Source organism: Larus michahellis, chromosome 3 (genome assembly GCF_964199755.1).
Source record: "Larus michahellis chromosome 3, bLarMic1.1, whole genome shotgun sequence".
Lineage (NCBI taxonomy): Eukaryota > Metazoa > Chordata > Aves > Charadriiformes > Laridae > Larus > Larus michahellis.
Genome location: NC_133898.1, coordinates 59,165,079 through 59,189,067, shown reverse-complemented (window position 1 = coordinate 59,189,067; position 23,989 = coordinate 59,165,079). Strand labels below are relative to the sequence as shown.

The 23,989-nt window shown below is 41.0% G+C and overlaps 1 protein-coding gene across 1 annotated transcript; it reads right to left on the bottom strand.

Moving 5' to 3' along the window:
* Nucleotides 1–22,062, bottom strand: RAB32 (RAB32, member RAS oncogene family). The gene is made up of 3 exons (XM_074580355.1): nt 21,285–22,062; nt 3,837–4,114; nt 1–1,594 (listed from the first exon to the last, which is right to left on the bottom strand). Exons 1-3 carry the CDS (start codon nt 21,511–21,513, stop codon nt 1,445–1,447), a joined length of 657 nt encoding a protein of 218 aa, XP_074436456.1. The 5' UTR covers nt 21,514–22,062; the 3' UTR covers nt 1–1,444.
* Nucleotides 22,063–23,989: the final 1,927 nt, after the last annotated feature.

Sequence of the window (23,989 nt, the reverse complement as noted above, 5' to 3'; positions counted from 1 at the left end):
GAAGATGCCCAAATATATTTATTTGTCTCTTAAAAAGTATGTTACTCTTTAGAAAAAAAGACAGCCTAGGAAATCTCAATACAGATTAAAGTATATTCAATCTGGCACATACTTCATGATGATGTTTACTTAAACATCAGCACCATCAGACCAAGCAAAATAAGACTTCTGAAGTCAGTAGCAAAGAGGTACCAGGACAGAAGAAACCTTTAAAATAAAGAACAACTTTAAAGCCTTTCAGCCAAGCAGAGTCAGAGTTCCAGAATGTGTTAAAGAACCATGAAAACCCTCTAATCCTTTTGATCTTCATTTGCTGCCAAAAATACATGAGCTACAACAAGGAAACATAAGCATCCTGTATACAGAGTTACAAACCGGTAAGCCAGTTCACCAGCTTTGAGTAGTCAGAAGAGTGCAGCACTGTTCTAAAATTGAAAGAGATAGAGCTTGGGTTTTTGGTTTGGGGTTGTGTTGGTTTGTTGGTTTGGTTTTTTTTGATAGGCTAGCAAGAGCCAGTTAAGTTATTTCCTTCATGACCTCTCTCATGGTATTCTGAGCCATCCCAGGACAGAAGGAAAAAGAAGCAAGTTCATTAGCACAGATAGTAAGGTATTTACTTTTTGCAGTCTTGGTAAAGCTTTCAGTGTTAGTGCATGAAAAAGTTCCTGGATGTGCATATGGGTGAGGTTACCATAACTATGTGCCAGGAGTACAACTGCATTCATTAATGTGTTTCATATGAAAAGTATTAGCTGAAAGTATTCTGCCATAAATGGCTGGAGATGCATTTTTGTTAGTATCTTAATAACCATGCTTTTCCCCTGTTATGTACAATCATTTACCCATCTTGTTCTTACTCAGTGGTAAAAGCCACTTCACCCAGTCCTAGTGAACACACTAAGAAAGATACCTCCCATCTGTCATTGGCCACTTTAAGATTTCTGGGATGTCTCTATCCAGGAGAACTAGCAATGAGACATATCCTCATGGTGGGGGATAATAAATAGGGACAAGTGTGTAGGTGAGAAGGCTAAAGTAGGACATTCCTGGTGACAAAGGAAAAGTTTACTTTAAAGGTGCAAGTGTCTATTCAGCTAAAGCCATGATAAGTGAGCCCTATTTGGAATGTAGCATATGTCCTAGAAGCAAGCTAGACACTGCATGTTATCTTTGTTCCTTTGTAGGAGTGTAAACACTACCTTATGTTCTCAAGTAAGACGACACTAATCAGACTTAGATGCAGCCACTCAAGGAAGTGGAGCGATAACTCACAAGATACTCAGTTTCATGCTAAACAAGAATACGTAAACACCCACAAGAATCACCTATTCAGATAATACCAGACACCCCATATGGATTGTCACAATGCAGCACCATAGCAGCAGTTTCATTTATGGAACAGTCTTGCTGCTCATCCCATCGCATTTACTGAACAGTGGTAGCATTAGCAGCACTGTGATTTACTCTCTGCTTTCAATGGATCTAGGTCCAGTTTTGGTTTCCCCACATCATTCTCTTCATTAGGAAAGGTTTTGTAGTTGGCAAGGATGTTTTCCACCAAGAATCGAGCAGCTTCATCTATGTTGATGTTGTCCTAAAGATGTTGAAAGAAAAGAAGTCAGTGATTTTCTGAAATAGTCACACATTCTGATTAGAAGCTGGCCAAATACAAAAAAAAAAACCCCACCCCAATTCTTCTACAGTCTTATCAAGATGACACAAACAGCTTAGATGCACCAGGTGATTGCTCAAACACTTGCTTTTTGAAAAAAAGTTTCCAGAAATGTTTGAGACAAAGTTATTCACCCATATGACAATCAAGATACTTGAACTCTAATCTTATATGCAGTCAGGGTGAAAGTGTCACCTGCGTTTGGAAGACTCACAAATGCCTAAGTGCATTTTTGCATCAGGAAAGGTAATAGGCAGCTACACTGTTTATAGTAGCATTCTACCTTTTGGGCCTTTTTCTGCTTCTCCTGCAGTTTGGATGCGCTTATTTATGTAAAAGGATCTTTTCTATCAGCCTCAAAACCCCAGGTAAATCAGGGTGCCTCATCTAGCCACTCTACATTTTCTTGTGCATGCTCTGAAGCATGTGTATGCAGGATACTCTGACGAAATACATCTCTAGGTATCTCAGTTACTGAGGGGCCGAGCTGGCCAGTGCCAAGGGGCCTTTGGCTACAGGTTTGACCTGGCTGGGCCACCTGTTAGCTCACCACAGGGTTGCCACGTTTGCAATTGCTTATCTTTGGTTTCAAAGGAAATACCACCCCCGTACAGTCTTCTATCTCTGCGATTGTAGATCTAAACTCTACACGAGCAAGGGTAGGTCACGAGAACATTAGAATCATCACTACTGCACTTTACAGGCTTGTCGTTGTCAGCCACAACCTGCTTTTGGCAGTTTTCAGATAGGCGCTTTTCCCTGTCCAGAGTGGAGGAGGATTCTCCTCATTTTAGTGTAAGGGTGTTCATAAGATATTTCTATGAATATTTACACTTTCTGCAGTTCTTTTGCCTTTAATATTCTCCCTAATCCACAGGGAGTAGGACCTATATTACTGATGAGTAGACTGAAAAAAATCAAGTATCAGTTCCAGCAGAAAGGCAAGAGCAGGATATTTAAGTGAGCAGGTCTTAAAACCATAAACTGATTTGATAAGCTTAGAAAACAAGAAAGCTGTCCTGAATTTTTGCTAAGGTATTTTAACTACACCTCTTTAGATTCCTAAAGAAGTCAATTTATAAATGAACTAGGAATAATATTATCTGGACTTTTCTCTGCACCAAGAACCTTGTTTTACATTTTCATGTCTTAAATGTCACCTAAAATGCAAGCTGTCACTGCGCTTCCACTTATACATAGCTGTGTTATGGGCATTTGAAGCTTCAGGGAAGATACAACCCCAGAACAGGATCTTGGTATTCTTTTTGAGGATAAAGAGCCTTGAAATGTGAGGTTTTAGTAACAAATGGGTCGGTTTGGGAATTATTTGTTCAAGGAAGTAGGCAAGCCAAGGGAAAAGAGGGACCTTGATGATTAGCTTACCATATAAAGGAGTTATCAGCCAGACCAGTAATTTGGTCTGTCAGCCACATTATCTTCATCTAGAGGAACCTTTCATTTTAAGGATCAATTGAGTTTTAAGGAAGTGTTTGATTTCACTTCCAGCTAAGCTACCGCAAGCTTATCTGTGCATTGGCCAAGTCTATAGACTAAAAGGGTACAATATATGAAGTCACTCAAAGTTATCTGTTTGATTAAAGCAGCTGTCTATCTTAGTTTAATCTACTATACAGAACAACTTGTTTTTCTCCAGTTCAGTCTTGAGACTGACTGGTAAAATAGAGAAGTGCTTTAGTGACATTATCACCTGGGTAGATAGTAACAAGTGAGCAAATAGCATGTTCACTTCTGGAGTCTTACCACTTCCTACGTGCAACAGCAAAAACAGAAGCTGCAGTTTAAAACCCTGCACCTAAAGATTACTTTTATCTTTTGGGTAGTTTGATCAGCATTTAGTAGTATTAACATCTAAAGAGTAACTCTGATGCTGATGCAGTCAAGATGAAGAAAAACTTAAACTCAGTTAATGAAGTTTTCCAGTTAGTTTTAAGGTTCTCTTAATTTAAGATGCAGTTCTTATTAAACCAAATATGGCTCAAGTCTTCCTTAGGAGTAAGCTAGCTTGGCACACCACTTTCAACTTTTACTGAACACTGGAGACTTGACTGTCACTTCCTATAGTTCTCTTCTCCACATGACTATATTCATCCATTCCTATGCCAATACTTAGAAGAGTTAAAATGTGTTTCCTTTTTGCGCTCACCTTGGCGGATGTTTCAAACCATCCAACAAAGCCACCTTCTCTGCAGAACTGGTCCATTTGAGAGGGATTCTGGCTGCCATCTTTCTTCTGGTCACATTTGTTTGCAAGAAGAACAGCAGGGATGGGGTTGCCATTGGGAAGTAGTACTTTACTGTCCAAATCATGCTTCCATTTTGAAACAGCCTCAAAAGTGGAGCCTCTTGTGACATCAAAGACCACAAAAGCACCAACTGCCTCTTTGTAGTATACTCTGGTCATATTTCCAAAGCGCTCCTGGCCTGAAAGAGAGGATAGTGATATTTATATTTAAGCATGAACTATTGTCAATGTAAATGGGCTTCTGTACCAGCTTAGTACATACGAGCTTGGCATTCGGCTCTAGTCACCTGGTTCATACAACACTGCCTCTTCCATCCTGTGTTATCTCATTGCAACAGCCATTATGTGTATCACAAGTCAGATGCCAAAAAGCAGTTTGCAATCTCAACTACCAACTTGATTTACTTTTTTTTTTTTAAACTTATTTGTTGAGCAGTGTTCTTTTAGAAGTAATGCCTAAAGACACAATGAGCACAGCTATACACAAATCATTCTTTCTTCAAAAAGGCTTCTGCAAGATTTAGATATAAACCTAGTCACTTCAGCTAGACACTTAAGCAAACCCAGAGGTTTTTCTGGAGGGTGGGTAGCAAGGGTTTCTACAGGTTCCACAGCTAGCAGCCTTCAAAGCATCTTATGAAGAAGTCATCTATATTATAGATTATGGGTTCCCCCCCCCCGCCCCCGACTTAGGGACAAGCTCAAAAGGAGCTAGTTTAACAGTTCTAGCTAAACCTATTATCTTTGACTTCAGCTTTTAAGTCTAAGACCTCCTTTGGAATAATTTCCAACTGCAGGAGTTCTACGGCAATCCCAGGATTTGATACATTATCAGAATAGTTCAAGTACAATTATTTTTTAAAAATATCAATAAGAAAACCAATGGTCAGCGAGTATAGTCAACTAAAGCCTTTTCTTATTAAGTACAACTATTGTAGTCAGTAGACTTGAAATGTAGAATTAGAGTGCCAGTTCAGTTATTATTTTGTTTGGAAGGTCAGACCATCATGCTGTGTTTGTACCGGGGTGGGTATAGCAGTGTCAAGTGCTAGCATGTTGCTGGGTAAGTCCGGGCTACTAAAATAGCTTTCTGCTTTGTTCAGAAGTCTTCATTGGGAAAAGCAGTCCCTGCACTTTAAAATTTAGTTTTGCAGTGTGTCATCACTGCAGCTTTTAGCTTTTAATGCATACGAGGTTTTAGAATAGAGACAGTAAGAATTTTAATTGGAAACATAGTTGTCCTCCGTTTATAAACATTCAAGCCCGCCTTTGATTAACACGGACAAACAGTAGTTACAAGAAGAACTGGGTATTATCATCTCCTCAGAAAGAGCCAGAAATTCATTAGGTGAAGGAACTTGACAAGGGATGCTGTTCAACAGCATGCTTTTCTAGCTCAATTGCCTCATTTTAGTGTCAGTACTTCAGCGTACCGATTAGCTCATTCCCTGTAGACACTTTCAGAAAAGGTTGACTAAGCAGCTGTTAGGATTGCCTGAGAGCAGCAGCAGCTACAGTGAAGATCCAGAAAACTATAAAGCTCTATAAAGTAGACTATTTCTGGCTGTTGAACTTTAAAGAATACTGCTGCATAAAACAGCATTACTGGCCAGCATATTCTGAGGACTGGAAGTTACACATGAATTTTTTCACTACCAGCTCATTATCCCTTGTGTGAGAACAAGGAGCATGCAAGAGGAAAGCTTTTCCCTCCCTATTCAAAGCTCAAGTTTTGAAGCAGCATTTATGCCATGGCCTCAAAGGCCAACAAGCCGGGCACCAAGCCTGCATCTCAGTGACTATGTCACTGGAAGAGACACATTGCTGATAGAAGTCTCCTAAACAGTGTACACAGAACTTGTATACAAGTAAGTCACATTGTCTCCCCAGGCATTTGCAGGGTGGATTCTTATGCCTAAAAGGTGTTTTTGGTATAGCCTTACTGCAAATTGTTGTATCATGTGCCCACTGTTTCAGTGAATCAAATACCATTAGGAAAGAGCTTGTCCAGAAGACTTTTACTACTTTTGCAGATGAATTATGTCATCTAAAGAAACTTCACCTTTAGATCATAAGACTTCGGTGTTTTGTTTTGGTGTTTTTTTTGGTTGGGGTTTTTTTGCGTTTTTCCCCCCCCAAATGTATCTGCACAGGGTCAAATTCAGTTATATTAAGCCAGTCACTGCATACAGCACAACACAAGCTATGAGGAGCTCCTTCTCAGCTTCCCTATTTGTTTAGCCATCAGTCTCACCATTGATTCCTGTTACATGGGAACACCTCCAGCTGTGCTAAAGCACTAAGTCTTGTGTCCAATTCACGCAGTGTACCCCTTTACACCATAGGGCAGGCCCACAAAACAGTGTAATCTCAAAGTCTACAGTGCTCTGTTAGCAACCTCAGTCTTCTGCAGAAAGATTTCTTCAGTTTGGCCCTGAAATGGTTTAGAAATGGACACCACTTGCTGTTATTTACATGCGATTGCACATGAATCTGAAGCAGCAAGATGAACAGTCCTAATAGTCCTCCCTATTCAGTTGCTGGACATCTGTGGGGATTTCAGTCTTTTTAAAGTCTTTCCAAAAACTTGATGGACATTTACGTAAGAATATTAAGTTGTATTGATTAGTTGCAGAAAGGGGTTGCTAGACTGTTACTAGCAAGGAATGGAGACAGCATAATCACTACATATGAAAACTAAGTTTTGGGGAATTGCAGAAGAGGTTATCAGGCAGTTACCATTTTCTCAGATAGCTGTGCATAGGTAAACATGGCTATGATCAGTTACCAGAGTGAAGGACATTACCATTGACTGAATTCCTTCCTGCCTACTGCTCTCCCATCCAAGCTTTAAAGAAAAAGAACAGTTAACAAGGCCATACTAGCCTCCTATAGCAATAACCCTTGCTGAAACCTGCACACAGTGCATTTAACGCATAAGATATTGAACTAGTATAGCATCACATATAGCTTTTGAAGAAAAGAAGCAAAGTTAAAGTATATATCATAACCAAACTTGAAGGGTCCTAAACACCACCAAATGTTTTTTCTTAAAGAAATAACAGGGGTCCTAGCCTTGGCGAGAAAGTCTGATCATCACTCAGATGATTTTATCAATGTTCCATTGCCAAGGGAATTCCCATCTTACCATAGTCAGTCTTCCCCACCCACCTACCACAATGCCTTTATACACAATAAGCTGGAGAGCTGCATTGACTGGTAATTAGCTAAGATTGCCTGGCAGTTGCTTCCTTGATGCTAGTGACTTTTCATGCCCCAGTATCCCCCAGCCTACATGAAACTTAACAGCATGGCAGCCCCTTCCCATGTTGGGAAAAGCCAGATATGCGAAGCCAGAAAGACCACAACGGTCTTGTAGCAGAGCAGCAGACTAGCTGAACCACCTCATGGGGTCCTGACCAGGAGAGAGGCCACTACAAGCGGGATTGTGCTAACTGGCAGATTCAGGAGCTCTGGAATAATGCAGAAGCCAAGGTTAGCTTTGTGCAGTAGCTTTTCTTATTGTCAGAAGACAACAGTTCTGGTAGGAATGTAAGTGTGCACTGAACTGTACTTTACTTTTTACTCTACAGCTGTCCCTCAAAGAGCATGGGCTTCAGCTATCCAGAACAATTATCTCAGTCTTTCTTCTAGCTGGCTTTATTGATAGCAGTCCAAATTTTTGCTGGTACATTATGAGTTTTACATTTTGAAAAAAAACATTAATATATGTTCTTCTGTAATTTAAATTTGGGTGAAAGCAGACAACAGAAGTGTGTATATATGCTTATCAACATAAAAGCCTCTATCTTTACTTAATGGATTTAAGTTTTATATTAGCCAGATTTGATACCCCTTACCCCTAAAAACACACAGAAGCTAACACCACTGCAGTATTACAGTTTAATGCCTTTTAATAGGTCAAATACACTCCAGTATGACTGCTGCCCTTTTCTGAAGTTGTCAAAACTCCAAAACAGTTTATTAAAAGCTGTTTTCACCTCCAGAATTCACATCCACTAACAACAGACCTGACCTGAATACTAGCTTAAGATTAGTCTTCTGTTTTATCTGGAAGTCTTACAAGGATGGATACATTCTTTTTATGCCATAGAAAGATGACAAAAGCAATAACACACGGCCTGCCTAAAAGCTAAGAGTTTTGTTGTGGTAAAAGGTATATGGCATGAGGCAGGAAGAGCATTCAGTATAAACTGAGTAGACTTTCTTTACAATCCTGTTATTACTGACAATGGACGTGCTTTAGGCTGAGTTTCTTGTAGGGGATGTGGAGCATTCTAGACAGCCTTTTGAAAATTTAACAGGACTTTCAGGCAAAGCTTTTGCAAGTGCTTTTCTTCTTGCAAAAAAAACTCATAGAAAAAGTGAGCTGTAGAACACACCACTCCTCCAAAGTCTAGAGTCTGAACATCATTCCATATTTAGGTATTAAAACTAAATTGAGTCAATTTTTGCCATGCTCAGTTCAGCCAGGGATTTTTCATTCCCTTTCCTATGTCCAGCAGAATTTTTGCTGTAGTTATTTCACTATATGCAAGAAGAGTGTTGAGCAGAACCAGAAGTGGATCATACCCCCAGAGGGGAAAAAGGTGAAAAGTGATCAGATGAAACTAGACTTAAGATCTCCAGCATCTATAATCATGGAAGGAAGACGACAGGAAAATTACTTGCTTACTACAGCAGTATGGAAAGGACATCAGAGGATTAATCATTCTAGTAATTCTAGTGCCTTGACATAAACCTAATGGTACCACAAAGTTATAATTTTCTCTGTGCTTTAGGGGTTCAGGTGCAGGTGAGGAGCTAAGCTAGAGGGCAGTCATGGAGATCAGAGGTTTTGTCGGGGGGTATGGAAGTGGCTGCATGGAATGCAAAGTTCTACATTCTCTAACCACAAAGTTTTCACATCTAAATGACTCAGCACATATTGTCACCGTATTTTCCAGTAATTGCAACAACATTAAGTGAAATACTTGCATAATGTCATGCATCAGGAACTAATACCGTTCCCTACAGCAGCACCACAGGAAAAGTGTTTCATTTAAAACAGTATCAGAGCTTGGGATCTGTTATTGCTTCCCACTTTACAGTGTAACAGGAGTAAACCATAAGTTAAAAACAACATGAAAAGATAATTATAGCCAGGTCTGACATTAGAAGCTTTATCTTTGTCTTTTATTTCACTGCGAAAGATGAGTTCTCTTCATAAGACTCAGACACTGCCAACCTTGCCTTGAAGTACATTAAGGGGTTCTACAGCAATCTTTCCCACTGTACAGAATAAACAAGAATCCTGTTTATCACAGTAGTGTGACATCATTGTGGCAGTTCTTGCTTTTAATTAGCAGGAATTATTCTACACTCTTATCATTATTTTTGCTCCCAACTCCTCATACATGATGGAAACTGAGGCTACAAAAAGCAAGTTAATGTACACGACTGCTGGGTACACATGACGTTGAGTTTGTCAGGGTTGCATCTCCCAGACTACTTACCATACCTAGAAGTCTTAATATATAGTTTAAATGAACTAACAGGAACCTATTCAAGGAGAGTAAAGTGAAGAAGCTTTGACAGCTATATATATTTTTTTTTTTTCCTGTGAAGGTAAATTTTATAGTTATCTCTGTCAATACCAACAGTATAACACAAGTTCCCTTACTTTGTGGGGAAAAAAAAATAAAATCTAAGCTTAGTCTATTCTGAAGCCACATAACTCGAAAGCCAGAGTTCTATTAGTTGCATTTAAACCCTTAGCATCTCATCAGGAGTACTGGTGGCCAACTGGGCAAAGTCTAACTTCTTTTTCAGATGAGACTAGCTGTTCTGATATCCTCCAAAAATTGTGCCATTAAAGAGGAAGAGAAAGATGAACAAGAGTTACAATAGCCTGACAACTAGAAGAATGATGGAACAAATAGTTTCTTTTGTTGAAGTAATGTTAGTTCAAGTCATCTTTGACACCTTAATCAGCTTAATGGGTGTCCAGAGCTCAAAATTTTATCTTAACAAGTTTGACAGTTCCACATCAAATAATCCTAAACTAGAGAAGCATAGTTTAGACTAAAGTCATCCAGAAGTGAATACACAACTAGCAGAAGAGTTTTATTCCAAAGTTGTTTGCTGCTAACTGGAAGACCTTTGCAATGAAGTTTTGCAGTTTTTCCCTGGACTCAATAATACAGAGTTGTCAAGTTTGATAAATAGCAAAAAGGCCTCAGTTTATTAATAAAGCCAAGCAGTTCTTGCTAGCATTGTCCTTCAGAATACAGAAACTCAGTGTTCAATTAGTTTAAATGTCAGTTTAAGTTCAACAGAAAGAAGGAATATACCACACAGCATAAATATAGTCTATAAAACCAAGCCAAAAAATCCTATCCAGCAATAAACACTCCAGTAGTGAAGAAAATGCTCAAGAGACCTAGTGAATCAAATTAACAGTTCACAATGCATAGAAATAGCATCCTGCTAGTGTGTTTCAGTTTTTCTGCTTTTCTATCAATAGGTACTATACACTGCAGTGAACTCGGGCATCACGGGATGCTTATTAAGCTATAGTGAGTGGTTGTAATAAATCGGTTCTAGTCTGGGAATACTTGAATGTTCTCCTTGCATTGTGAGAAGGGTTCTCAGATAAGCTATTTACTATGACCACTAATAGTCAATGTTAGTCATACCAAAATTCAAGAAGGGTCATTAGTGACAGCCAGACTAAATCTAATTTGACTGCCAACACCATGGCTTTTAGGTACTTGTTATCAACTACTCTGACCTTATTAGCCACACAGTGTGCAAGCACAGTGCCACTATTTAGACTTCAATGCCAAACTCTACAAATTAGTTGTTTCAGACAATTTCCTGGACCATGAGACATTTCTGCTTTTATTCATCCTCAACAGGAAAAAAACCCAATTCAACAGTAAGTGAAACCCCTTCTTTCCAGTCTTCCTCCTGCTAATGGAACGCCTAACCTAATGAGCACTCTCTTCCCTACTCCAGTTGTGCTGCTTTACAGAAGATTTTTTTTCAACTCCCTGAATTCCTAGAATCAGGCTTTCACATACTAACATCAAGAAACATCTGAGTGGCAGCTCCTTATTTACCATTCTGTCTCTCAAAGTTCATGTAATTTAGTGTAGTAGATTTAAGCTGAAGCGTCATCCAAAATAGCTGGGCACGCAGCCCAATCCTCTCACCGAGTTAGAATCACTGTCCCTTTCAAGACTCACCCAAGTCCTTTAGGAGCCACAGGCAAGAACAAACTACACTTTAGATGTTTGTTGGTCCTACATACAGCTGGATGTTTGGCACAATACAGCAAATATCCAGAATTGCCCTGAGGATGCATCTCCCAGTTCTCCAGATGCCAACTGTACATTTTAGCACTACCTGGGTCAGGTATGAGCTGACTGAGGCTCCTTTTTAGCCAGATATATCAATACGCTACTGGCAAGCTACCACTACTGACAGCATTCTCCCCAAACCAGCACAACTTGTCCCAGAACTGTCTTACCCAATTAGATTGAATCTGTTATTCAGCAAGAAGTAGGTTAACCAAACCACTATCAATATTACAGGACGTGCTCAAGTGTGTCTACCTGCTTTTTCACACGGGTAGCAAACGTGGATTGAGAGGGAGTAGACAGACTGAAATGATCAGTACTAGATGGCTCTTCACTCCTCATTCTTACCCATTTAAGCTTTCAGTGCAAAGTTGCCAAGTGTTTAAACTACAGGGGTGTTGAACTATACTAGCAGCTATAGCAGATATTAGAAACCTGTAAGAGTTAAAAAAAAAAGGCACATCTAGACTGACTTTTACTTTCCACCACTGTGGAAGTAATATTTGGTGTTTGTGGTTCTGGTGACAAACACCAAGAGGTTAAAAAGCAGCTACAAGAATATTACACCTTCCTGTATTAGTGCTAGAAATAGTTTCACTGACTGCAGCTCTTACAGTTTCTAACACAAAAAAGCAGCCTCAGATGATTTTAAGTGAATTGCTAGTGTCCTTTCTTACTAAGGGTGGTATGGAGAAGACAACTGACCACTGGATGGACCTCTTCTTGACAGTAACAGTCCCAAGAAGGACAGTCTTCAGGGAAAAGGTAACTAGCCAGTTAATCCCTATTCAACTGACTCCCACTTTACCAAAAGAGATGACCTTTGGTACTCTGGTTATGTCTACATCAGACAGTGGCAGGGTGCAGTTGAAGCAGTTCTGTTCAGTGAGACATTGTCGGAGACCTGATATCCATGGTATGTATATACATACACATATATCCACAGAATACTATATGTACCCATAAATAGTGTATACATATACACTACATACACACTATGTATGAGAAACTTTACAAGTCACTGAAAAAGATATTGAAAAGTCACTGAATAATATGAGGCCAAGTGCAGCAGTATTTTAATTGTTTAGATCACAATGCAAAGTGTTTTTGCATGTTCTTAGAAGTCAGTATTTCATTCTGAAATGGTAGGAAGTAGCTTGCTCTGAAGTTTCATTGCACGACGCAGACAGAATCTAAACTAATAATTTGTTAGGTACCTGAATTTTCAAAGTCAGTGAGATTAGTCTTCCCATTCACTGTTTGGTATTGTTATACTTTACTCCAAAGCAGGACACTCCTGTTCACTGTCAGCGAAACAGCAATAGCACTAAGGTACAAGTTCAACATCTGATTTCTATCAGGAATGCTGATCACATCTATCATCCTGACAGCTAGAAAAAGCACACCATTCTCCTTCACAAACGTAAAAAAACTTTCTTTCAACACTTGCACGAGTCTTAGTGAATTTTATAGTAAGACTGAAACTTTTCATCGCTGCTTGTAGCCTTGGGCTAATCTAATGATTCAATATTGTCCAAAGTGACTTTAACAGCTTACTGTCTTGTCTTTAAGAAGTTTAGAGGCAAGACCCTGCACTTATAGTTCAACTGGCTTTGTCGAACATATTATATGTAAAAGTAGGACAGTCAATTTTGTATAAAAGCTTCACCTGTTTTGCTTGCATCTTTGGTAAACAGCAAATTAAGAAAAGAGGAAGTCTCCGAGTAAGCACTAGATTTCCATCCCCAGACAAGCAGAGTCAACCAAGCTAAATGATTTCTAACTAGCTGTCAAATGCAGCATGTTTAGAAAAACTTTCCTTGCGTTAATATTCAAAGAGTTGACATGGTCCAATTAGTGCCAGCAACAACATGAATTGGTACTTCCTACCTTGCTTTAACCAGACTTAAACAAGTCATCTGCCAGAGTTAAGCCATTTTTATGCCTGACACCCTCTAATCCATCTCCTTTGGTGCACTGCCACGCAGCCAGAGCTGTACTACGTACTTAACAGTGATGCTGCATGGCACTACAGTATTTCACAGCACACAGGAGAAGAATTCTAAAGTCAGTTTGTCTCAAGAACAACTTTATCACGAGACTGAAAAAATGTTAATCTCTAAAATGGTCAATGTGTCATGGCACATTGTGTGCAATTGGAATTTTGCATCAAATAGCTACCACTTTGCTCTACCCAGCACTCTAGTCTGGGAGCATTTAAAGAACGAGTTCCCACAAGCTGTTTGCAGTGATACTCAGAGGCTGCTTTTTAAAAAATATTATTTGAAAAGCTGCTAAAATCCATACAATAAGGAATATTGGTGTGCATTTGCTGCTGATCTAGAAGCCACTACTACTGAGAGTGGGCTATGCTTTCTCCGGACAGAGTTAAGATGATCATTTCTAAACAAGCTCTATAAACTCCTGAAATCCCATCATTTTCCAAAGTGTATTCTTACTACCCCATCTACCTTTGTTCCATGGATCCACAGCCAGAGGAGAACTTTGAACAGCTAATGTTCTACCACAAGTAGATTGAGAAGCATGTTGTGCTTTGTAGTCACTGCTTGCTGCTGGTCATGCCAGCTTTAACGCTTGCGAGAATTCCACAAACGTTATTCCTATGTTTTCATATGAAAATACAAACAAAATTCCCTTACTGCAAATCACTTCCTTCTGACATGGCATATTGCATTGCAAAGCTTATGAAGTGAGTATTTGGAGGGAACAGTTTACAAGAGAGTACAAAGGCAAGGCAATGTTTACTGGTGGAGTTCAAAGAAGGTATTTCTAACAGCTGTGAGACTGAATCCCAGTGTCCATGCTCACTACTGAAAGGAAGAAGTTTTATACAGCGTGTTGGAGCCTTTTTTGGAGCCAGGCAGCTAAGATTCGTGTATTTCATTAGATGAGTCAAGAAAATGATCAGTTTAGAACAACCATTTTACAGCACTTGCCAACTCAAATTGTACTTGTGTACACACACCTCAGTGACACCGTGTCCTGATGTGCACGTGAAGAAAACTAAACTGGTAAGAAGAAAAGTGGAGATATAAATAAGGTGAAGACACCAAGAGTCTGAAGCTGCAACACTGATGTAAGGGAGTTGATAAAGGTCAATTAACATTCATGTAAACTCCACCCATTAAGAGAAAAGTGTATATTTAATATTGTCTGCACCAGTTTGTCTCTGAAGGGTAATGCACTTGACTTATCAAACGAGCTTACTTTCTGACTGTTTGAGTCACAGTTACATGAAAGGCAAGAATTCAGCCAACACTTACCTCAAAAAAGCTTATGATCAATGTAAATTAATGGATTTCTGCATAGATTCCTAGTTTGCATTATAATTTGACCCAAAAATTGGTTAATTAGTTATGTTGTGTGATATATATTATTTTTCCTCCTGTCTGCTGTATTGCACATAAAAACTTCAGCATCGTAAGTAGCTCCCACGTACACCCATTTGATGGCTATCCATCCATCCCTTATTCTCTGTATCAGAGTGCTAGAGAAATATTTTCATTGTGATCTTGTAGACAGCATAAAGCTTCTGAGCAACTGCTATATATGATATGAACCTTGCCTATTTGAAAAATAAGGCTGAAGCTCCATCTATTCCATAGTGATTAGAAGCTCAAGCACTAAGTGATGTTTCAGTTGTTGATAGAAATTAAGACTACCTGCAAGATCAGTACAGCAAACTTTCTTTTAAGCATGTACTAGATCAAATGGTCTTCTAAGATCACACCTTTAACCCCATTTCTTGTAGGGCACCTAGAAAAGCCTATGGAGAAATTCTAAGCTTGATTCCAAGACACTCAAAGAACATCTGTCTCAATTTTACCATTTAACTGAAACTTAACTGAAGAGTCCTGTCTTGCATAATCAAAATAATCACACTAAACTGCCTTACAACACCAGCTTCAAGACAGTAACATTTCCTGTATTCTGATGGAATTCCATTAGCATACAAGCTTTAAGAAGTTTAAGATAACATATCCAGTACTTTGCATTGCTATATGATATAGTACTAAACACAAGAACCTTCACCAATATCAATGATTCAGCATCTCATTAGTGAGACGAAGAAATTGCTTCATCAGAGCAAGACCAACAACCATACCTTACTTGATGGCATTTCATAAAAAAAATTATTTAAATAGAAAAATTCCAAAAAAGAAAGCAGGTTGACAACCAAAGTCTGTATGCAGAGATATCTGAAATCTGGAGACACGCCAAAAAGAAACAAGTTAAACATGTTCAGCACTTGTTTGGATACTTCACTGTAGAGCTCCAAGCATGGCAAGTCATTCTCTACTGAAAGCTCATAACTCCAGTTCAGCTGTTCCAGAAGAGTCACAAGAAAGGACACCCACACAAGATTTCCCACAGAGGGGTGGTTTCTGGAAGGAAACCTACAGCACTCTTTTGGTTCCATTTCTTGCCTCTACTGCTGCTAAGACAGTGCTCAACATGGACAGGCCTCAAACTTTATCTGCTAGACTTGCATGTTTCCAGCCAACAACATCCTTAAGTAATTTCTTAAGTGAGATTAATACTTAAGTGTGTGCGAGCAGGAAACATTCTGAAATCAGTTACAGGTCTTTCAAATCTTTTTCATCCATCTGAACTTAACATAAAAGATTCTCCATCCCTGACCGGGAGTTTTCTGACCTGCCTCAGCTGTTACCAGAACAATAGTGCTCCCATCTCCACATGAAAGCAGCTGCAGCTGGAACCTCCATCACCATATAAACTACACAATAACCTCAGACCCCTTACTAGTTTCTGAAATAAAGCTCTGAACTCAAGTTCTGCATCCATTTCTCATGCAGTTATTCATGTGCGGTGCGCATTTTTCATTCTTCCTTCCCAATTGCATGCATTAAATATCATTATAACAGTGAGGAAAACACACAGGTAGGGGCAGGTTATGCCTGGATTCTGTTGCCTCCACCCTATGCTCACTTGTACTAGGCACACTGCAAAGCAATTTCTTCATGGTTTCTTTGCAGGACTTGCCATTTTAACACCTATGCTGATCTTCAAAATGTTTTGTGGGTAAGGACAAGTTGTTACAAGACTACCTTGACTACCTCTAATGACTACCACCTCAAAGCTCTCCACACGTAGGAGAGACTCCTCTGAAAAGCAATTTAAGTATGTGCCTCTATGGCACAGAGCTACGAATGTATAGGAAATGGAGGAAGTTTTCTGGCTGCCCCCTATAGACTTTCAGGGATGCATTAACATCACTTAAGGCTTGCTTTAGACCTTATTTTTTTTTAAAAAAACAGAATCAGTCCATAATGCAAGAAATGAGTTAATGACCTGGTTTGTAGAAGAACTTGACAATCTTCTGACATGTCAATAACACAAATGCAGACTGAGAAAAACTGACTTATACAGTTGCTTGAAGCTAAAAGGTTTTTCACATGGAAGCACACTATCTCACACACTGGAAAAGACTGAATGCCTTTGAAACTCAGACACCAAAATATACAACAGTACACAGCTATGTTCCCCAGAAGGTGCATATCTACCAAGCACTCCACCTTTCCAGAGGAGATATTCCACTGGGACAGGACAGGCTAAAATCTATAAGGTACAGCATCACACCTGCAGATCTAAGTGAGAAGGCTTGCATTTTGCTTTCACTGTCTTGCTTTGCAAGTGCTCATTTCAGTTTAAATCCTCCTCCTTCTCCCACATCCATAGTTTCCTGCGTACACTTCCCCATTTCTCATGGCTTCCTGTAGATGAGAGCAAGTTAAATTCCTAAAAAAGTTAAAAGCTGAACATCAACTCACATACCTAAGGCTCATTTTTCTTCATAGAGAAGATGGGATACCCCAGCTCTTCCTCAACTTAGTATTTGTGCAAAATACTTCGTCTGATTTCTCCATCCTCTTCAGGGTTTGTACATACTTCTAAGAAATTAGATTTCAGATCTTTTCAAGGAGACAGACAAGAGTTTAACAATAAATTTGCACGCTACAAGCCTTATCATTCAGTTCTTGAAAGCTTGTATAGAGCCTGTTTAGAACACTGAAATACAATCAATACAAAGTCCTGGAAGAAGAGTGCTATTGCACCAAAGTTAATGCAGAATCTCTCAGTCAAGGCTTTAAAAACAAATTTGTCTACCAGTTGTCATTAGTAACATTCTTCAGGAGAAGCCAAACTTAAGTGGTCACCTGTGACTTTTACCACTTCTGTCCTTCAGACTTGCACGTTTGTACAGGCTGACACGCGTGACAGTGATAGCCAATGTGATCATTAAGCAGCAGCTAACACTACTCAGTTGCTGGTCTTATAAGATCAGATCAGAAGTTTTTATGATACACAAAGACCATAAAGCATTCTTTCAATGACATTTGACTGCATTTCATCAATATGCCATATTCACCTCCTATACTACATTGTGGTCAGAACAGTATACTCACTAAAACAGCATGCTTGTCAAGTAGGAATCTCTCATGTATTGAAGTAGACTTTAAAAGCACTTCCCTATCACCGGGATTCCTTTGTTTTGTATCTCCTTACCACAATGACTCATTCCTATCTCATTTATTTCACCAATTATTTATGTCCTTTGATGAAGGGGGTTAACCTGATTCTAAAACTTTCAGAATTTATCCAGGAAGAGATTTATCATAACTCTGCATGTCAAGATAAAAACCAAGAATAATGCCTAAGGGCAGCTGAGGTCAAGTTTTACTCCTGTATGAGCATGTATATAATTTGTTCAGCTTCTTTCAGGATACTTCATGCTGCAACCAAGATACTTTTACAGCAACTGATCAGTCTTACTCCCAAGCTTTTTCATCTCCATTATTCAAGAAGTTACAACCTGTATCTAAAAAGTAAAATTCCTGAGTATTTCTGGAATACACAAGTCTAGGCATAATCTTCTTCCCCCTTCACTATTTCACACCCCCTCCCCTTTGATTCTGCCGCAGGAATTTGCATTACTTACTTACAACAAGAAGGCTATTTTCCCCAGAAAGATAGAATAGGCAGTGTAACACTCTCATGCTCTATTCGATAGAATTAGCTAATTACTAAAAAACTCATCTAGCACAAGAGATTGAAGTCAATTGGGATCCAGCTGCATTGCAATACACAGCATTAATCATTTTGGCTACCATCACACCGGAAGCCAACTTAGTATCTGCTTTATGATCTTTTGCTGATGACTGAGCTACATGGTTAGTTCTTATCATTGATATAGGTACAGAGCCTTGAATTGCAGCACACAGCTCTTTGAGGAAAGCTTTTTATGATGAACTGTTAAGTACAAGCCTTGATATCTTGAAGAATTACATGCCTTACTACACTTAAAGGTTAGACTTTAATTCAGAAGCCTTTTAAAATGCATTAAAATCAATTCAGAATGCCAGCACCGTATTGCTTTCAGGGAAGTCACATGTAATATTACTTACCATAAGATTTAGATCTTCAAGAGATCTAAAGCTGTTTGTCTGCACACACCAGCAGACATAATTATCTACATGAGCTGCTGAAAGCCAGAAGACAGTTGGGCTGATGAGTTAAAAGGGAGTGACTATCACATGCTCGGATACTTTGGTACACATTTTAATAAAGCGCTTTAGGGAATATGTGCTATGACTATATAGAAGCCATCTTCAACCTGGTTCTCTAACTAATAATTCTATATAAACCTGTTAACATCCTCAGGAGTTTAGAAGTATTCACGAGTACTGACATAGACAGCTGCAGAACACATTCCCAGGTCAAGGACATTAGTAGTTTTAAGACCATGAAACACCCTTACGGATACCAAAATCCCTTTATTTTAGTGATTAACGCTTAACTGAGAGGTCAATTTCTATAGGAGTCTGAACTGTTACTCTCACAATGGCTAAGCACAGCCCAATAAAAAAAAAAAAACAACACTAAGATTACTTCTGTTCCTGGTCTTGTTTTTTGACTGGGGAAAGACCACCACCCCCTTGGAAACAGACTAGCCTAAATGACCAGATTAGACATGAGTTTGGAGTGCAGATTGCAAAATAGTTGCATTTTCCTTTTCTGCTAGGAAATGACTAGTCAGGAGTTTCATAGAAAAGTATACACCATACGGTAGAATAGGACAAATATTTCAGTGACAGGAAAAAAATTATTCTTCAGTCTATCAGCAATATTAGCACAAGCCTCTAGGGATTTATCAGCAGCTCTTAACTCAGTTTTCACATAGCCATGTCCAAGATACCCTACAGGCAATAATCAAGAGTGAAAAATACTGTCTTCTAGAGGTTGAAATTAAGGCATGCGTGTGTTGACAGGACTTCCCATAATGTTCTGTCCAAATTTGTTACAAGTTACAGATAAGTTTCTGCCTAGCCTGTTGAAACTGCTTGCTTTGGCAAAGCACACAGCCTAACCCAATCTCAGAAGCTAAGGGCTGAGAAATTAAACACAAGTGTGGCAGCCTGCCAAACCCCAGGATGCTGATAGTGGCCCCTCCATAATCTTTGGAACCCCAGACCTGCTAAAATACATCCAGAGTGTCGTAGCAGCTTGAGCCAATACTGCCAATAGATTTAAAGATAGTTAAAACTGATCTGTAAAAGGAACCTATCAAAAGAGAAAGCCTGCCAACATTTTACTTGTTCTCCAAAACAGCAATTAGCAAATATTTGCCCTACAGGCCAGCAGCAGAAAGATCTATCACGTGTTTCAGCATATGGCAGTAAGAAGCAGGCTTTTTAGTTTGAGGAATCATATTTGAAGTGGTTTAAGATAAACTTTAGAGAAGAAAGACCAGAAGCTGAGATACAGCTTGTCTGTCACAGGGTTACAGCAGCCACATGTTATGCTTCCTCTTTTCTGAGCTTCCACTTGATAAAGTGGAAAGTTCATGGAAACAGTAACTACCAGATGTTGTCCTAGTATCTTCCAATAGCATAAATTTAAATACCAGCACTTGAAATAGTCTACTTTTTCATATCCAAGGAGATATTCTGAACATGCTGGAGAGGGATGAAGAGACCTGCAGGTTAACACCTGGGCTGCACACAAAACTAGAAATGCAACACCAGTTTGAGATGATTAAGGAGTTGAGGACACAGACTTCTTATAAGACCACAGCAAAACAGTTTGTTCTATGGCATTTAACACCACAGCATAAGCTAAGTTAACCACAACAGGTATGCAGTTGAGTCTTTAAGACAGATATGTTAAAAAACAGCTTTGAATTATATATAGAGAAGGAATGACATGTAATTTGGACAAGTGAACAGGGCTTTTCGGCCTCCCTGTGCTCAAAGTATCTTTTTAATACAGAAACCCATGACCTGAATGTGGAGCTAAGCACAACACAAGTCCCATTCTGTTACTCCATGTTGCACGACAGAAGTTACTTTAAAATTAAATAGTGACTCCAAAGATACAAAGTTTGAACATACGTCCTTTGAGGACAATTTCAGCTATTTGGGTTACCTTTAACCTGTAAAGTGTGCTTACTAAACATAACCTACTTGGAAAAGATATTTACTTCCTCTAGAAGTGTTATGGAGCTGTAACCATGAATGAATTTCGGCAGCGGTGATAACCAAGGCCACAAGCTCCCAGGCAAGTGGGTCAGGAGGAGCAGTATGAGCAGGAGCCCTCTGGGAGCCCTGGAGCCAGCAAAAGGAGTGGAGCAGCTTTTTGAGGACTGCTGTAAAGCCCCGGGCCAAGCCAAGAGCCCCACATCAGCTAACAGAAGCACACGCAGCCTATTAAAAGTAAAAAACTTCACTCCCACATCAAGACCTCCCTCTATTCATGCCTCAAACGCAAGCAGGAGGGGTTGCGGGTAATAGGGGGAAGGAGGAAAACAAGAAGACAAGGCTTCACAGTCAAGATACACTTTCATCCGCAGAGGCCGGGTCCCGGGACCCCAGATAGCCGGGTTCACAGGCCTCTACCACCTCGGGGCTCGCCCTAGGGAGAGACGCCCGCCCCCGGCCCTTACCTGCTATATCCCAGAGCTGCAGCCGAACCAGGGTCTTGCTGTCCCAGTTGATGACTTTGAGGGCGAAATCCACCCCGATGGTGGCCCGGTAGTGCTGGGAGAAGAGCTGGTGGACGTACCGCTTGATAATGCTGGTTTTACCCACGCCCAGCTCCCCGATCACCAGCACCTTGAAGAGATGCTCCCGGCACTCCGCCACCCCGGAGCCCGCTCCCTCCCCGCCGGCCATCCTCGGCCCTTCCGCGGGGCTCAGCGCGGCGGGGAAGCCGGGGCCGCGGCTCTCTCGCCTCTAAACTTTCCCCAGCCGGCAACTTTTCCTCCCGGATTTCCCCAGGGCCGGCGACTCGCCTCCGACTTTCCCCTCCAAGCCGGCAAACTCGCCTCCCAACTTTTCCCCCCCCGCCCCCGCCACTCAAACACGCCTCAAGCCGGCTTCCCCCGCTGGGCCGGCCCACGCCGGGAGGGGAGGGGAGGTGAGCTGGGAAATAGAGGGAGCGGGATGGAGGGAAAGGAGAAGGAAGGAGGGAGGGAAACCTCGCAACCACCTGACTGCAGTCACAGGACGCGGAAACTCCGCGGCCTTATAAAAGCCCGGGGGGAGGGCGGCGGGGAGGGGCAGGGGGAGGGAACCGATCCGCCCCGCCGCTCCGGGATACCGGGAAGAGGGAGGGGAGGATGGCGGGATGGGGTCTCTGGGCTTCCCTCACAGCTCCTCTCCCGGATGGGGTGGGCTGTCCGTGGGGCAGCCGGCGGCGGCGAGGGACCGTCGCTCCGCCCCGCTCTCCCCGGGCGCTCCCCGGGGCACGGACGTGCCCCGGGGAGCGCCCGGGGAGAGCGGGGCGGAGCGCACGGTGTTTGCCCTCAAGCCACCCTCCCAAACAGGCCGAGCAGTGACAGCAGCGTAGGCCACCATGCGTAAAAGGCTCAGGTAACAGAAGGTAAAGCCACCCCCTCGTCTTGCGGGGTTCCCGTCAGACCACCCCCACCGCCGAGTTTCGTTCCCTTCTGTTCCTAAGTGAAGCCCGTAAAATATGTTTTAGCCCTCTGTGGTTGTTTTAAAAAAATGCGTCAGGCGAAGCAGTAAATTATAGAATCGTAGGACGGTTTGGGTTGGAAGGGACCTCAAAGATCATCTCGTTCCAACCTCCCTGCCATGTTCAGGGACACCTTCCACCAGACCAGGTTGCTCAAAGCCCCATCCAGCCTGGCCTTGAACACTTCCAGGGATGGGGCATCCACAACTTCTCTGGGCAACCTGTTCCAGTGCCTCACCACCCTCACAGCAAAGAATTTCTTCCTAATATCTAATGTAAATCTCCTCTCTTTCAGATTAAAACCATTATCCCTCATCCTATCGCTACATTCCCTGATAAAGAGTCCCTCCCCATCTCTCCTGTAGGCCCCCTTTAGGTACTGGAAGGCTGCTATAAGGTCTCCTTGGAGCCTTCTCTTCTCCAGGCTCAACAACGCCAACTCTCTCAGCCTATCTTCACAGGAGAGGTGCTCCAACCCTCATCTTCATGGCCCTCCTCTGGACCAGCTCCAACAGGTCCATGTCCTTCTTGTGTTGAGGGCCTCAGAGCTGGACACAGTACTCCGGATGGGGTCTCACCAGAGCAGAGCAGAGGGGCAGAATCACCTTCCTCGACCTGCTGGCCATGCTTCTTTTGATGCAGCCCATAATACGGTTGGCTTTCTGGGCTGCGAGTGCACATTGCCAGCTCATGTTGAGGTTCTTATCTACCAACACCCTCAAGTCCTCCTCAGGGCTGCTCTCAATCCATTCTCTGCCCAGCCTGTATTTCTGCTTGGGATTGCCCTGACCCACGTGCAGGACTTCATGATTGGCCTTGTTGAATGTACAGACAGATTGTTAGAATGCAACATAAAATAAGTTTCCCATCCCTAGGACCATGTAGTACCATGTATGCAGAATGTAAGTGTTGGGAAAAAAAAAAATCTCTGCTAACATACTCTTCAAATGAAACACCCAACCCCAGGCATCGGTCCTTGCGATGAGAGGATGGAGTTGTGCAGCTAAATAGTACTGTATTAGTGCTGTAATGTTTAGCTATCATGTAAATTCCTTAACAGAGCTATTTTGTGCCAGTGAGCAATGAGGACGGGTCCGAAAGGGAAATGTTACGTGACACTCTAGAGAGCATGTGTGCACATAAACTAAGAGCCCAAGTGAAGATCTGATTAGGGGTTAAGGGTTGCCTCCAATGGGAAACAAAGTAGTGGTTAAACCATCTCGTAACTGATCTGGCAAACAATCACCAGTTGCTCCTCATTTTATAATAGTTTATTGTATATACTAATTCCTTTGTTATGCTTTTAATTAGTGGCTTGTGTAAAATGATCCAGACTTTCTCAGTTGGCTTGAAGCGTGCTTACTTCCATGTCACACAATGTTGACGCATGCAATGTGGAGTGGGTGAAAAGAATAGCTGTTTGGCAAAATGAGGCCAAAAAGCTAGACTTCTTGGACAAAAATTGTATTTAGCAATTTGGGGTTAAATTTATTAATTTAAGCTGTCATGCTATATTAAATTCAATACAATAGTTCTAATTACTATTTACTTTCCAGCAGAAGTAATATTAGATTTTTTTTTTTTTTGATGGAGGCTGACGCAGGGTAGCACAGGTTCTCTGGCAAGAGGTGACATAAACAAGAAACATTGCCTTTAGTTGTGAGGTTGAAG

What these genes read in the sequence shown, in the direction of transcription:
- RAB32 (XM_074580355.1), bottom strand. Translation starts at nt 21,513, where the DNA reads ATGGCCGGCGGGGAGGGAGCGGGCTCCGGGGTGGCGGAGTGCCGGGAG. An exon ending in GCAGCTCTGGGATATAGCAG is followed by an intron (nt 4,115 to 21,284) that starts GTAAGGGCCGGG and finishes CCTCTCTTTCAG; the next exon opens with GCCAGGAGCGCTTTGGAAAT. An exon ending in GGTTTGAAACATCCGCCAAG is followed by an intron (nt 1,595 to 3,836) that starts GTGAGCGCAAAA and finishes CAACATCTTTAG; the next exon opens with GACAACATCAACATAGATGA.